The sequence below is a fragment of the Giraffa tippelskirchi genome, chromosome 4 (genome assembly GCF_054371585.1).
Source record: "Giraffa tippelskirchi isolate mGirTip1 chromosome 4, T2T-mGirTip1v1.2.pri, whole genome shotgun sequence".
NCBI classification, from domain to species: Eukaryota; Metazoa; Chordata; class Mammalia; order Artiodactyla; family Giraffidae; genus Giraffa; species Giraffa tippelskirchi.
The window spans coordinates 72,774,600-72,789,999 of NC_137278.1; the positions used below are offsets into that span (position 1 = coordinate 72,774,600).

The 15,400-nt window shown below is 38.6% G+C and overlaps 1 protein-coding gene across 1 annotated transcript; it reads left to right on the plus strand.

The window, feature by feature from the left end:
* The first annotated feature begins 1,093 nt into the window (after window positions 1-1,093).
* CALM2 (calmodulin 2) lies at window positions 1,094-14,340 on the plus strand. The gene is made up of 6 exons (XM_081595945.1): window positions 1,094-1,164; window positions 6,809-6,839; window positions 12,020-12,163; window positions 12,279-12,385; window positions 13,077-13,212; window positions 13,685-14,340. Exons 1-6 carry the CDS (start codon window positions 1,162-1,164, stop codon window positions 13,711-13,713), a joined length of 450 nt encoding a protein of 149 aa, XP_081452071.1. The 5' UTR covers window positions 1,094-1,161; the 3' UTR covers window positions 13,714-14,340.
* Window positions 14,341-15,400: the final 1,060 nt, after the last annotated feature.

Genomic DNA, 15,400 nt, shown 5'->3' on the forward strand with positions numbered 1-15,400 from the left:
AAATGAGGCTAAAGATTAAATGACTCATCCAAGGTCATACATCTAACAAAAGTGACCCAACCAGTACTCATACCAAGGTCTAACTCCAAGCCAGAACTCTATTATTCCACAGTATCAAGGGGCTATTGGAATTTTGTACACTGTGGTTTTTTATTACCACCCCCCCCCCGCCCCCGGTAAATTATCCCCATGATGAAGGCAAAGGGGAAGCATAAAAGGAAGTTCCTTTAGGATTAGTCAAGTGAGCAGCTGCATTCGCCCTTACCAAAATTTTCATGGGCTTTGTGGGCTCAGCTGGTAAAGAATCTGCCTGCAATGCCGGACACCTGGGTTCAATCCCCGGGCTGGGAAGATCCCCTGGAGAAGGAAAAGGATACCCACTACAGTATTCTGGCCTGGAGAATTCCATTGGGGTCACAAAGAGTTGGACACGACTGAGTGATTTTCACTTTTCACTTTGTGGGGGAGTTACATGGTAAACGTGTGGCCTCTACAAGGCCGATAAACGAGGTTGAGATGAAGAGCGCGGGGTACAGGTTTCACTGGGTCTTTCAGCTTCATTCTTAATCGCTATTTTCGTAGACCCCCTACGCCGAGGCGGGAAAGCGTTCGTGCAAATGTGGCGAGGAAGGATGGGTGGAGGAGGAAAGCGTTCCAGCCAAACGCAGTTGCCAGGACAGCGCGGCCCGAGCCGCAACGGCAGAAGCTGCACCGCGTCCCGGCAGCGGCTGCGAGTCCCAGTGACGCATTGCAGGTACGAACCAGCCAATGAGAGGAAGGCTCAACGATCAGCGCGCTGCGCGTCGCTACTACGAGGCTCTTCCGCGCCGCAAAGTAGCGCCTCTGAGGCGCCACTCCACCGGCTCTTCAACGGCTCGCTAGGGAGTGAAACACAGTTACGTCATCCGTTCGTCCCCTTCCCTTTATCTTTTGCAACGTCTATCACATAATTGTGGATAAAAGGGTCTCGAGAGGAGTTGGAGGGGTGGGGGTTGGCCGGGACTCGTTTATGATGTTCCGTTATCTGAAGTGTGGCGGAGGGATCTGGCGGAGGGAGGTGTTTATGAGGCGCTGGGGGCAGAGGGGGAGAATTAGTCCGAGTGGAGCGAGCGAGCTGAGTGGTTGTGTGGTTGCGTCCCGGAGACCGGTAGCGCTTGCAGCATGGTGAGTGCGTCGCTAAGCTGCGGGCGCTCGGCCTGTAGGGGGGTAAGGGGCTGAAGCGAATTGACGAAAGGGAACTAGCCATTCTCATACTCTCTAGGAGTGGTCTTCGCCAGGGGGATGACGCTCCAGAGGCTGGGCGCGTCCGCGGCGGTTGTGTCGCAGGTGCTCCCCCACCCCCACTCTCTTCAGGGAGGTGTCCCGTGGTGTTATGGGGGCCAGGCGCACCGTCCCCGGGACCTTGGAGCTCCTCAGAGGCTGGATGAGGATGGAACCGGGGCGGGGGCAGCCGGGGTAGGCGAGAGTGGCAGGGCGGGAGGAGCGGGAGCGCAGAAGCCTTGGGTCGGGCATCTCAAAAGGTCAGCCAGGGGCCGTATTCAAAAGCCCAACGGACGGTTGGTGCGGGCGCCAGGAAGCGCCTTTGTCCGCGCGCGGCCGCCATGCGCCGAGGGGGCGGGCGGGAGCGCGCGAGGCCCGGGGCGAGCGCCCGCGCCGCCGTTAGCCTGCAGCCCCCGCGTGCTGGGCCGGGAGGGAGCTGGGGGCGCGCGAGCGGGCGGGCGGACAAGCTGAGTGGGCTGAATCCGCGGGGAGCGGCCGGGGGCGGGGCGGGCTCGTGACCGCGACCGTCGCCCTCCAGACCGGCTCGAGCCCCAGCTGCTGCGCTGGCACCTGCAGGACTGCGGAGGGCTGGGCGTCCCGCGGCGCTGCGGGGTCGTCCGGTCGGGCAACGTTTGGGGAGGGCAACCTCGTCCGATTCCCATCCCCCACCCCGACCCCCGGCGGCGAGAAGGAAGCTCGGTGGATCCCGATCTTTCTGTTCCATCTGGGCCTTGAGGCCTAATTCCACCTCCTAGGCTAAATATTTCTAAAAAAATTTTAAGTGGTTTTGTCGTTGAAGGAAATGACTATATCTGAAGTCAGGCGCAGCCTCACACTGCGCATCTCGTTAGAGAAAGCCAGAGACTCCAGCTGGCGTTTGAAAGGCGTTTTTCTATTCACTCACCGAAAGCCAGCTCCGGGGTAACTCCCGTCCTGTTGCCAAAGTCGATCTTACCCTCTAGTAACAATCGGAAGGATGCCTTTGACAGGGGCCACAGTCCTCTTCTGAGTGCTCACGTGCACGTTGAAATGTTTAAGATCCATTAACACTGTATTGCCCCGCTCAAACATCCGTGAAAATAACTCCTTATTTCCGTAGCGAAAATGCCAGATCATCTTTTAGGTGGGTTTAATTCATTTGTACATTAATAGCTGTCAAAGACTATCGTGATAGAAGAGTATATTGGGGGACGGGATTTTTTTAAAGCATTTTCCTGTCACTTGAGACCGGAACTCCTGTTCTTTCCTGTTTAAAAAAAGTCTGAGAGCGTTAATTTGCAATACTTATTTCGTGGTTCCTTCTGCCAAGTGGTTACAGGCGATGGGTGTGTCCAGGAGGCAAGGTGACATCTTAAACAGGAGTTGGGAATCCTTGCCAACTGAAACCTCCACCCTGTATGGGTGTGGGGAGAGGAGTTCACGTTTGTTTGATGTACTCGTTCCATTTTGATATTTTAATTATTTTCTAAATTTGAATATGCTGGTTGAATTTACTCTTTTAGGTGAAAATATAGGCATGTAATTAAGGTTCTGAATTGTGGGGTGAATTTTTTTTTATTATGTGAATGAAAAATAAGTTTTGTTTCTAACCAATCTGATCATTAAATCACGATCTCAGATTTTCTTGGTGAGGCCCAGTTTGTATCTACCCTTTCGTGGTCCTTTGCCAAAAGTAAGCTTTTGTAGTTACTGATCACATCATTACTGTTTTGAGTGTTTTTGACAGTCATTGTTAACTAAATTGGGATTCATCCTTGCTAAGTCACTTCAGTTGTGTCAGACTCTTTGCGACCCTATGGACTGTAGCCCGCTAGACTCCTGTCCATGGTATTCTTTGCACAAAAATACTGAAGTGGATTGCCCTTTCCTACTCCAGGGGATCTTTCCAGCCCAGGGATCCAACCCTCCTGTCTTATGTCTCCTGCATTGGCAGGCAGGTTCTTTACCGCTGGCGTAGGTAATTTTATAATTATAAGACCTGAAGGTTTAAAATTAGGACTCCATAAAGTCAAAGAATGAACATTTATTTGATACGGAATAAGTTTGCTCACGTGGCTCTTGGGTTTACATATAGTTGATATATGGTCATTGAAAGGGAGATTGATTAAAGAAGACTTGAGACAGGGGTGATGAGATAAGTAAAGATTGTGAAGATGTGGAACTTTTGGACACTTGAATCTAATACCCATCGAACAGTAAGAAGAGCTGTTTCTGTTAGACTAAAGAAATTAATTATGCCTCCAAAGTGTTGAAAGTTCTAGGTTCAGGTAGACTGATCAAATTAGGCCTTTAGTAAAGGTCCTAATTTTTAAGAAGTAATTTCTTCTAGTTTCCCTTTTGGGCCAAGATAATTGTATAGTAAATGCTGTTCTATCAGAATTAAAGGTATTTTTTAAACTCTACTGAAATAATTAAGAGACTGCTTTTGATATAGGTAAAACAAATGACTTGACTTCTGAAACTAGAAAATTTTTTGCTTAGCATGGAAGCCTTTGTTGTATCTAAGTAATACCTGGAGTAAACAGGAATGAGCGCAAAACGAAAATTTGTTCCATTTCAAGCCTATGGACTCATATTTATTGAGATAAGAATTTTGAATTATTTTTATACCACCTTTCACTAGATAAGCTTCATGGTATCCATACCTACTTTTGAATGCCATTTGGGAAATATTAAATAGGTACATAATTCCCTTAAGGTCACACATGTAGTCTAGATTAGTGGACTCTGTTTTTCTCAGTGTTTACAAATCACCTGTGGTTCTTCAAAATGCACAGTCTAGTCCAGTAAGTCTCAGCTGGAACCTGAGAATATACTAACGTTTGGGAGCTTTCTCTAGAATTGACAGTAGCAGTTGAAAGCGATATTTGTAGAAATAAAGGAGTAAGAAGTAGTCATCTCTCTAGTGAATTACTCTTCACTGAGATAAACACATTTTAATGAGCTTAAGTTTTCCCAAAAGTATAATTCTTCTAGTTCTTCTAAGAAAATGACACTCTTCATAGACAAAAATAAGAACCAAATTTATTTGCATGTCATTGGAAAAAGCTTACAAATTACAGTGCTAGGGAGCACTGTGTTTTTACTTTCAGTAGTCTTTAGTCTGAAAGTTACTGATGAAGGTTATTTTAAAGCCTTGGATTCTGGGTTAGTAGTAAATACAAAAGAAATTGTAAGTTTTCTGAAACAAGCAGAATCCAGCACTTTTAGGCTCAGTAATCTGGTCGCCTAGTTATTCCTTGAAGTTCATTTGTGATCTTTATTGAAATTGCAGACAGAATGGTGTGGGACATTTAAGATTTTGACTTTCTGAGCAAAACTGGATAATTTTAAAAGTTTTTTTCTTCCTAAAGCCTTCTCAGTTTTCATATGTGAATCTTCCCCAAATCTCCTCCCCCACAACTTGTTGCAAAAACCCCACTGTCTCAGTTTCTGCACATAGTAGTCATTCTTTCAGCTTTCACATATGTTACTGTGTTTTCCACACTTTTGGGTTAACGTTTTTAGTCCTAAACTGATTTCTTCTGCCCCATTTGTTCCTGGGCTTATGGCTTCAGTTTGTGGAAATAGATTTTCTCATCTTAAATCAAAGTTAAACAGGAACATGGAGAGTTTGCTGTAAAGGGCTTGATAATGCACCACCTGTCTGCCTTCACTGTGGAAGTTGAACTAGTCGGTGTTCAATGTTAACCTTGTAGGTTCTTTGGTTAATTAACTTACATAAAATAATTTTCACTGAACTTTTGGTGCTAGCCCTTTATATAGCTTCTAACTGCACAGTGACTCTGCAAGGTAGGTATTAATATTCTGTGTTACAGATGAAGTTGACAATGAGAGGTTGAGTAACATGTCCAAGGTCACATGGTGGCAGAGCTGGGATACTAAACCAGTGATGCCTCAAAGCAGCATGCTTTCTTCTTCCACCATGCCATGTTACCCTTCTTTTAGAAATGATAGATGTTCTGCAGAATGGAATTAGATCCAAGGTAAATCACCTATAGCCTCTAACAAAGTAAAAAGTAACAGTGGATTTACTGGGTTTTAATTCTAATTCATAGAGAACGCAATCTGATTTTATACCAAATACTTGGAGAATTGGGGTTTGTAAGGATAAAAGTAGATAATTTTTATTTTATAAACTTCTGCATTTGAGCTTGATTATTGGCTTTTCAATTTTAAATTGCTAGACTTGGCTTTTTTTCTAAAGACCTTGTGTTTGCTTCAAGGTCAAATCAAAATTGATCAGGGAAAGAAATTTCTGCTTTTCTGGGTTTCTTCTCAAACGTTCTCATGCTGTCCCCTAGAGAAAATGTGAATGCCATCCTGTATTAAGGTTATTATCCTTTACAGGGATGTGTTCATTTAAAATGAAACCAGGCAGTGTTTATTTTTCTTTCATATCAATAAATGAATGGATTAATCACAGTATGCCTGACTTCCTTAGGTAGGAATGTCAGCTAGGAAGCTATTTCTTGTCAATGCCTCTGGATATATGTGCCAATAAGCAGTGCATGTCCACAGATGAAGGCCACATGAAGAACAGGGAACCTTGTTATTTTGCAAGTATCTTTATAGTGTGCTCTGAATTTAAAACTTGAGGTACTGGATATGTCCAACAAGTGTTTAATCCTGATCCTACATGTTAGTAATTTTGTACTCCTGCTCCCTGAAATTTAACCTTAGCCTTTCTCCCCATCTGTAAGAGTATTAATGGTATTATTAATACCATTTAGGGTTGTGAAGAGTGAATAAAAGCAACATATATAATGGGTTTCAGCAAATGCCTGAACATGCGTTTTTTTTTTTTTAAGTAAAAACAAGTAATTTTTCTCCATTTGCTAAAAACATCACAGACCTTAATATTTTGTAAATAATGTACTTCAAATATTCAGAATCCTGGATTCTCTGCAGTTGCATGGCAGGTGAGGAGGAGTAAAACTGGTAACTTTCATGTTGCCCCAACCAACCAGTACAGCTTGGATTTTTATCTTTTTGATAAGAGTTTTGCTTAATAATCTTTGGGGTTTTTTGAGGTTTGGAACATCACATGTCCAAGTGAAGTATTTAATCACATAGGGAAAGTTTAAATGTAGTTCTTGTTTATTATTTTTGATTCGGTGGAGATTTCTGGTATTAATGGTTTTTATCTACCTGAAGAGATGAGCTTAAGTTTAGATATACTAACTTTAAAAAAGGAAACAATGCTTCTTTTGCATCTGTCCTTGCTTTAGAAGAGTACAGTTCCAATTAAACTTTTCTAGTGTTAGTGTGCTAGATTTGCTTTTTTAAAATTTATGGAAAACTTAGGCTTTCGAATATATTCTGCAATATTTTCATGTCTTAAACTTGGGGGCAAGGTAGCTTAGCTTTGGAGATAAACCAGATGTGTGTCTTTTCTGCCCACCCATGTTTGGTACTAAAGAGTGAACTAAACGAAGTTGAGAAGTTTATGAAACCAGATGAACCCTAAATGTTTTTAAACTTGTTTCTGTAACTGTTAAACTACATACTGCCAAGCCACTTACCTATTTCTTTGATTTCTTTTTAGGCTGACCAACTGACTGAAGAGCAGATTGCAGGTGAGAAATAACTTTGCTAGGTTATACCCGTTGAATTTTATTATAAATTGAAAAGCCATTCTCAAAAGAAGATATTCGTGTGAAAGAATTGACTTTGATCTGTGTAGTAGATGGGAACAAGTGAGTGTAACGTAAGAGTAATAGAAGCTGCTCTGGCAAGTGAGAAGGTAAACTTGCCTGTGAAAGATGTGTGGGACTAACTAAAGACATGTTAAATACTTTTGAGCTTGGTGTTGGGATGCTCTTTGTTTTGTTTTTCTTGAAGTTATTTTAGTCTAAAGATTACTTCTGGGCAGTTTCTAACACTGAAACTTCAAATCGGTCTCCACAAGAAAAGAGGCCAAGTAGTAATTAACTTGAAATGTAAAATCAGAAAATGAATGTTGAATTTACCGTGGTTTAAAGTAGCTAATATTTTTTAACCTTAGAATTGCATATATGGTCGGTCAGTCAGGGAATAACCATTTCTCCAGTGAAAAACTTAGATCCAAAAGTTAGTATTCTGTTTTACAGATGCAGTAAATTAGAGTTTTATCTTAAAAGCAGTGGCAGCTATTGAAATGAGTTTAAAAATCTTGTATCCTTTAGTTTGCTGTGGAAGTATGTGAAACTGTTACGTAAAACCTGATGTCATGTTGTCATGCTGAACCAGTAGTACTTTTGATTTCAGTCTAATATTTTTGAGGTGGCTGGTTAACAAAATGTTGGGGAAACTTCTAAATGGGGTTTTGGTTTTTTTTAATTTCAGTGTTGAAATGCTTTTCAAACTCTATTCCTTGACTTCGATTAGAGATTTAGTAATGAAAGCATCAGGCAATTTTAACTGCAGTGGTTTTCCTGGTAGGCAAAGAGTTTCAAGTGCTCAAAAGCACTAAAGCTTTTTTTTTTTTTTAATGCTAGAGAAAACTGAGAAACCCAGTTGGAACTCAGGTGTTACTTTACTACCCCCACACTTCATACACAGACTTGGCAGAGCCAGAAATCAAGAATCTCAAAATCTCAAATTCTCATCACAGATAATTGCTTGGACTGTATAAAGTAGAAAGCTATTAGCATTGAGGACCAATTTGACCGGTTTTATTTGTATTTCTTACTATGTGCATTTGACTTAAGCTGGGAATTTGCTCTTTAGGGTTGGTAAATTTGTGTGTATAGAGTATGTTGAAGTAGGCAGAGCTTTGGAAATGATTTCTTTTGTTCATATATAGTATTTTAGGTGTATTGATGAAATGTAAGTTATTCTGGATAGTTTTTTATGTATGACTCGGGCTATTATTTCCAATCTTAAGTTCTTACCTTCTATAATAGACCTACCTTCTTTGCCTTTGTTTCTCCGTAGTCTCAGTCAGGTAGTTCTGCATGGCACAGCATATTCACTTTAGGGAAGATAGTGAATTATTCAAAGTGCCAGTTACATAGTTGCTACTCATTACTTCTTTCCCAAACACACATACAACTCTTAAAAAGTAGTTTGTGTCTGTTAAATACAGGAGGATCAATCCTCAGTGGTTGATAGCATTTTTGTAAAGAATACTTGCAGTTCATGGAACATTGTCCTTAAGATAAATTCTGTCTTTTCATTGGTTCCTATCCTACAATTAAATTCTAGTGAGAGTGGCAGAAAAATCTGTTCTAGGTTCTTTCCCTACCCTGCCTTTTAATAAAGCTGTTTCTGGAGCCCAGGTTTTAATGAACCTTTAAAGTAGAGGAGCTAAAGCTTTTATGCTACTGAAATAAAAATCCTTATTTCCTCTTGTTTCCCCACTACCTTCCACACAGGAAGGACTGAGTAAATACTTCCTGAATAGATAAATTTTCAAAGATGTGTGCCACACAGATATGTTCTAAAACTGTACTTACTCTATCCTAACAATTACTCTGCCTCCTCCTAGAGTCCCTTACTTTTGAGTTGCAGAGTTGAATATACTAAGGTATTTTTTCAGTTAGCTTAATCTTCATATGCTGACCGGTTTAAAATTCTTCTCGCAGGTAACTTGGCCTAGAAAAATGTACGCTTATAGTTTAGGTGAAGTGTTTATGTTACCCTGGTCTTAAAAAGAGCAATCCAGAACGGTCTAGTGTGACATCAATAATAACAAGTTAATTTTGTTGATGACTCTGCCATGATGTCATTAGTTGTTGGTGTTTAAAGGAAAAATGTAAAATAATTTTTTTCTTTAAAGAAATTTATGCCTAAACTTTTAAATTTCAGTGTAGGGATAAAACTTACTTGTCTCATCTTACTCAACAATAAAGGCCTTTAAGGATTTAAATACATGGCCTTTAAAGGATCATTACTTTCAGAATTTTATAAATAAATAGAAATTGGTAAACAGGCATTAGGTTTTTCTTAATTGTTTCATGATAACCTGTTTTAATAATAATGTGAATTTATGTAAAACATAATTAGAAAGGTATCCTGCGGTTGCTAATGAAAATCTAAAACAAGTAATATGACTTCTGAAAGTTTCAAATTAGGCATAACTAGAATAGATTTGGGAAGGTTCCATCAGTTACATTGAAGAGAGCTGTTCTGTGACAGGACCTGTTTTCTTACTGTGTGTTGGAGTTTTGACTACTAGGTTTATATTTCAAGTCATTCCTGGAAATTACTTGTTTAAAATGATAAGCTTCTATACATGAAGATTAAACAAGTTCTGAAGCACAGGTGGTGAGCTATAAACAGGTGAATTAAAATTGTATTTTTCAGTTTATTTTTATTTCAGATTTTTACAGGTATTTCTGCCTCTTAAACTCTTAAACTTCTTGAAATTTAGAACATACATAAAGGTGTAGCATGCATCTTTCAGAAATAGTTTTTGAAATTAAGTCATTTAGTAAAATGATTATGTCCGATTTTGACGATAGTTATATCTGGGAATTTTTGTACATAATGGTGTTAAATGATGCCTGTATTATAGCTGAAAATGTAATTAAATACAAATCTCTTAAGTAATTTTCTTGGAGGCCAGGTTACTAGGCGATAGATGCTAATGTGTTCAAACTCTTAATAGTTTATATATTTCTAGATAGTATTTGTACATCCTGTTTTTTAAAAAACTTGGTTAAATGGAAATATTTTCATCAAATTCTGCTCTTTGTAGGATTTAATGATTTACTTTTATCATTGAATTGGTCTAGGTTAGTACTGCATATTTTCATAAGATCAGTCAGTAGTTTGGTTCTAAGCTTCTAATATCGGGTGAGTTCCTCTGAAAGCAAGTAACATTTAAATGGAGTGGACTGTTTAGCACTGAGTAGTAAGGAGCACTTACTACAGTGATACTAGTCTAAAGCTAAACAATTAAAAGAATCAAAGCAGAAGAAAATACTATGATAATCCAAAATGGTAATAGGACTTAAGTACTTGCGTGGGTAATTTTAAATAAAGAACCCATTTGGAGGCTATTGTGATAGTCCAGATAAAAGATGATGGGGCCATGAACCAAAATGTTGGGTGTAGAGATGAATACAAGAATCAGGCAGTATTTAAATAGCAGAATTCAGCAGGCCTTGTTTCAGGGGAAAAGAGTTAAGGTAACTTGCTTGTGTTCCTAGGGTTGCTGTATATGGAGTTTGTTTTCATTAAGTTTTCCTTGAGGTCAGCTAGGGGAGATGTCCTGTAGAATGTCAGAAATAAAAGTATTACGTTGAGACAGAAGAGTGGACTAACTGAAGTCTTCATCATTAGTGGGCATAGATGAAATGGCCAAGGAGAGGAAAAAGGATAAGAAATTTGGTCAGATCTACATGCAGGAGACAAATAGGAGTGAGACCCTTTGGCAGTATAAGGTAGAAAGTAAAGGACTTGTGAAAATCAGGAGAAGTTTTCCACTGTAATTTTGCTACAGGAAAACGATATCATCTCTTTCTTGATATTTAAGTACTTGCCAGGCATAGTTCAACATGCTTTACTTATGTTAATTATTTAATTTAGGAAGTAGGTACCAAGTGAACAAGTGAAAGTCTCTCAGTCGTGTCAGATTCTTTGTGACCCCATGGAATTCTCCAGGCCAGAAGACTGGAGTGGGTAGCCTTTCTCTTCTCCAGGGGATTTTCCCAACCCAGGTCTCGCATTGTAGGCAGATTCTTTACCAGCTGAGCCACAAGGGAAGGTACGATTAGCCCCAAGTAACAAAAATGAGGAAGCTGAGGTGGAAAATTTGCCCAAGGTTCCATTACTAGTTAGTAGCAGAGCTGGAATTCTTTTAAGCCCAGGCAGTTGAGTTCCAGATTCGGCTTTTAGTTTCTGTGCATTACGTTTTTGTATTTACTTGCTGATTGAGCGTAATATCTCTACTCCTACTCGCTTTGTTATTAGCTCATTAATATGCTCTCTTGCACTGTTAAAGTAAATCTCTAGTTTCTCTGTATTCGGGTATCCTAGACTGTTCGAGTAGCTTTCCATGTAATCTAGTGGTGAACTAAAAGCAACATCATTTCACAATACTATCTTAAAGATTTTAGGCAATAATATATTTCATTCTGTTGCAAGCTTGGAATTTATATTCTGAAGAGAGGTCTAAATTATTTTTATTTTCAGTGATAATAACAGTTAAAATTGGCCATATATACCTTTATCATCCCATTGTTAACATCATTACAGATTATTTGGTGATAGTCTCTTCTGTCCTCCAGAAAAGGAAACTAGCTTAATGCATGTTGTTCTAAAGTTTATAAAGTTTTTTGTAAAAAAAAAAGTGATTAAACGGAGTTAATTTTGACTTTAAGGATTACTGTAAGTAGTACAGTTGCTGTATAGAAATAAACGTATTTGGTAACAATAGTTTCCTTTTCTGTTGTGAGTGTAGGTTAGATGTGTAATTTAGAATTGTGTTCCACAGAGCAGCTTCAACGGAAAATACAGAAGCCAGACATTTGGGGTTTTATGGTTCTGCTTTTTCAACAATAATTTGACTTTTATCTAGGCTAGATTTTGGAGTTCCCTGTGAGATTTTAGATAGAAAAAACGCCCAGGTAGATCAGTATGAGCATATGATTAGCTAAAAAAGTTTGAAATACCACAAGGTTTTCCACCTAATCCTTCAGGAATAAAAATCCCATTTCAGGTCCTAGCTCCATATAATATTTTTGCTTTGAGAGTTGATTAATACATTTCACTTAGGAGGTTACTTTATTTTTAACCTGTACATTTGGATTGTGTTTTCTTTTTCAAACAGAATTCAAAGAAGCTTTTTCACTATTTGACAAGGATGGTGATGGAACTATAACAACAAAGGAATTGGGAACTGTAATGAGGTCTCTTGGGCAGAATCCCACAGAAGCAGAGTTACAGGACATGATTAATGAAGTAGATGCTGATGGTACGTCTTTTTAATTCTGGGTTTGAGAAGAGGGAGTTGAAGAAGTGGCATTTAAATTCTATTGTAATATTTCAATATTTCAAATATTGTAATATTTCAACCAATACCATTCCAGGTAATGGCACAATTGACTTCCCAGAATTTCTGACAATGATGGCAAGAAAAATGAAAGACACAGACAGTGAAGAAGAAATTAGAGAAGCATTCCGTGTGTTTGATAAGGTAGGTATTTGAAACTGGACTTGTTTCATTTTAATTTGAGGATTTTTAAGTATATTAGGATCTCTTAATCTTTGAAGACTTGTTTTTGTGATTATTTGCCAACATACTTTAATATCAAGCAAAAGCTTTCTGAGAATTTAGTATAGAAGGAGATTTCCTAATAACATTCTTTACTGACTGAGCTATGAGGGAAGCCCAATAGTTTTTATATATATATATATATATAGTATTAGTTTTGTGGCAAAAGAGGTATTGACTTTGGAACTAAGAAATCGTTAAATAAAGGTTTGTATCGGAGAAGGCAATGGCACCCCACTCCAGTACTCTTGCCTGGAAAATCCCATGGATGGAGGAGCCTGGTAGGCTACAGTCCATGGGGTCGCTAAGAGTCGGACACGACTGAGCGACTTCACTTTCACTTTTCCCTTTTCCCTTTCATGCACTGGAGAAGGAAATGGCAACCCACTCCAGTATTCTTGCCTGGAGAATCCTAGGGACGGTGGAGCCTGGTGAGCTGCCGTCCATGGGGTCGCACAGAGTTGGACACGACTGAAGCGACTTAGCAGCAGTAGCAGTAGCAGCATGGATTTCTAAAGTATATTTTGCTCCCGAATGTGAAGTTTAATAAACTCCCTATCCAGCTCATTACATCTATAATATTGCTCAGACATTTTACTAAATTTTTTTGTAGGATGGTAATGGCTATATTAGTGCAGCAGAGCTCCGCCATGTGATGACAAACCTTGGAGAGAAGTTAACAGATGAAGAGGTTGATGAAATGATCAGGGAAGCAGATATTGATGGTGATGGTCAAGTAAACTATGAAGGTAAGTCTTTTCACTATCACAGCCTTATCCTGTGCTTTACTATCAGATCCTACCCTTTTAAAAGAAGCACTGCACTCCAAACTAGGATAAAACAATTTTTGGTAACCATTGTGGAACAGTTTGAAAAGCTTCTTTAAACTTATTTCAGGATTCTCAAAATTAAGGTGACTTTACTGTCTCATTGGATTCTCCTTCCCTTCAGTTAGCTTTAAGTCTGAAATTATACATGCTTCAGTTCAGAATTATCATATATGATAAACTAAAGCAATAATTTGGTTTATTTGTTAATAATCATAAATAATTTTTGATTTATGAAGAATCCAGCCTTGGCAGTAAATTAGCTTTCCTCTGTACTTGATAATTTTGAGGAAAGACAGGGGAGTGGGAACTGCTCAGTAGTTGAGTAAATGTGATTGGTTTTGTCAGACTTTTGCTATCGACTCAACATCTTTGTATACTTCTTCTTTTTCAGAGTTTGTACAAATGATGACAGCAAAGTGAAGACATTGTACAGAATGTGTTAAATTTCTTGTACAAAATTGTTTATTTGCCTTTTCTTTGTTTGTAACTTATCTGTAAAAGGTTTCCCCCTACTGTCAAAAAAAATATGCATGTATAGTAATTAGGACTTCATTCCTCCATGTTTTCTTCCCTTATCTTACTGTCATTGTCCTGAAACCTTATTTTAGAAAATTGATCAAGTAACATGTTGCATGTGGCTTACTCTGGATATATCTAAGCCCTTCTGCACATCTAAACTTAGATGGAGTTGGTCAAATGAGGGAACATCTGGGTTATGCCTTTTTTTTTTTTTTTGAGTAGTTTTCTTTAGGAACTGTCAGCATGTTGTTGTTGAAGTGTGGAGTTGTAACTCTGCGTGGACTACGGACAGTCAACAATATGTACTTAAAAGTTGCACTATTGCAAAACGGGTGTTTTATCCAGGTACTCGTACACTATTTTTTTGTACTGCTGGTCCTGTACCAGAAACATTTTCTTTTATTGTTAACTTGCTTTTTAAACTTTGTTTTAGCCACTTAAAGAAAATCTGCTTATGGCACAATTTGCCTCAAATCCATTCCAAGTTGTATATTTGTTTTCCAATAAAAAAAATTACAATTTACCCAACTGTTGCTCTGAATCTGAGTCATTTAATTAATTTGATGTTGAACAATTTTGACAGTCATATTGGGGGTGTAATTTCTTCTACTTGGTATAATTTAGATATTTATTTATTTATTTTACTATTTAAGACTGTTTAGTTTTTAGATTGTGATGCTTCCTTCAAAAGGTTTAACTGAAAAATTAAACTCTTGTGTAAGTGTACCTAGCACGGGGACTGACACAAGGTAGGTAGGTGTTCAGTGTTGCCTACTTTATAATTTTCAGCTTTGGCTTTGTTTATCCATATTGACTTCAGCCATGCAATGATTTTTTAAATATTTGGGCTTTAAAGCACAAAAATCCAAATTGGGGCAGGAGGTCGTTGTTTTACCTCTGTTTTCTAATTTGTTACTCATTATAGTGCTTTTTAATTCTACTACCATAAAACAAAGAATTTTCTGTTGTGCCTAACTATCTTCAACATGTTTTATAAATAAGGTATCTTCGGTAGTGGCTTGACGTAACTAAACTTTATTTAGAAGTTTTCCTTGTTTCTAAACTATTGCTTTCTTTGTATAAAAGGTGGCTATCAAGGTTTCTGTTTTTCTAATTACTTTAAAATACTTAATGAAAGATTCCGTAGCAAATCAGAGCCAGGATGAAAACACTGAAGTTATGTTCCTTGATTATTATAGCCACAAGGTTTTTAATTTCCTAGAGGGCAATTTGTTTGACAGGTTACTGTGCATCGTTGACTAATACCAATGTTACTCTGCCAGAAAACGGAAAACTGGATGGTCATGAAGAAAAAGAGACATGTTTTAGATAGGACATTTTAGATAGGACAAGGGAAGTTACAGGAATTGATCATTCTAATAGGGTATTATTACATATTAGGCAGGCGATTAAATAGGAAGACCTTCATTAGATACGAGTTTAATGTGTTTCATATGCTTTTGAGGCACAATAATCTCCAGAATATTAAACATGGGCTTTGGAGGTTTATTGAAGCAGTAGTCAGATCACTGCTCTGTATAACCTTGAAGAGGTCAATACTGCCTGAGCCTCAGTTACCTTACATGTA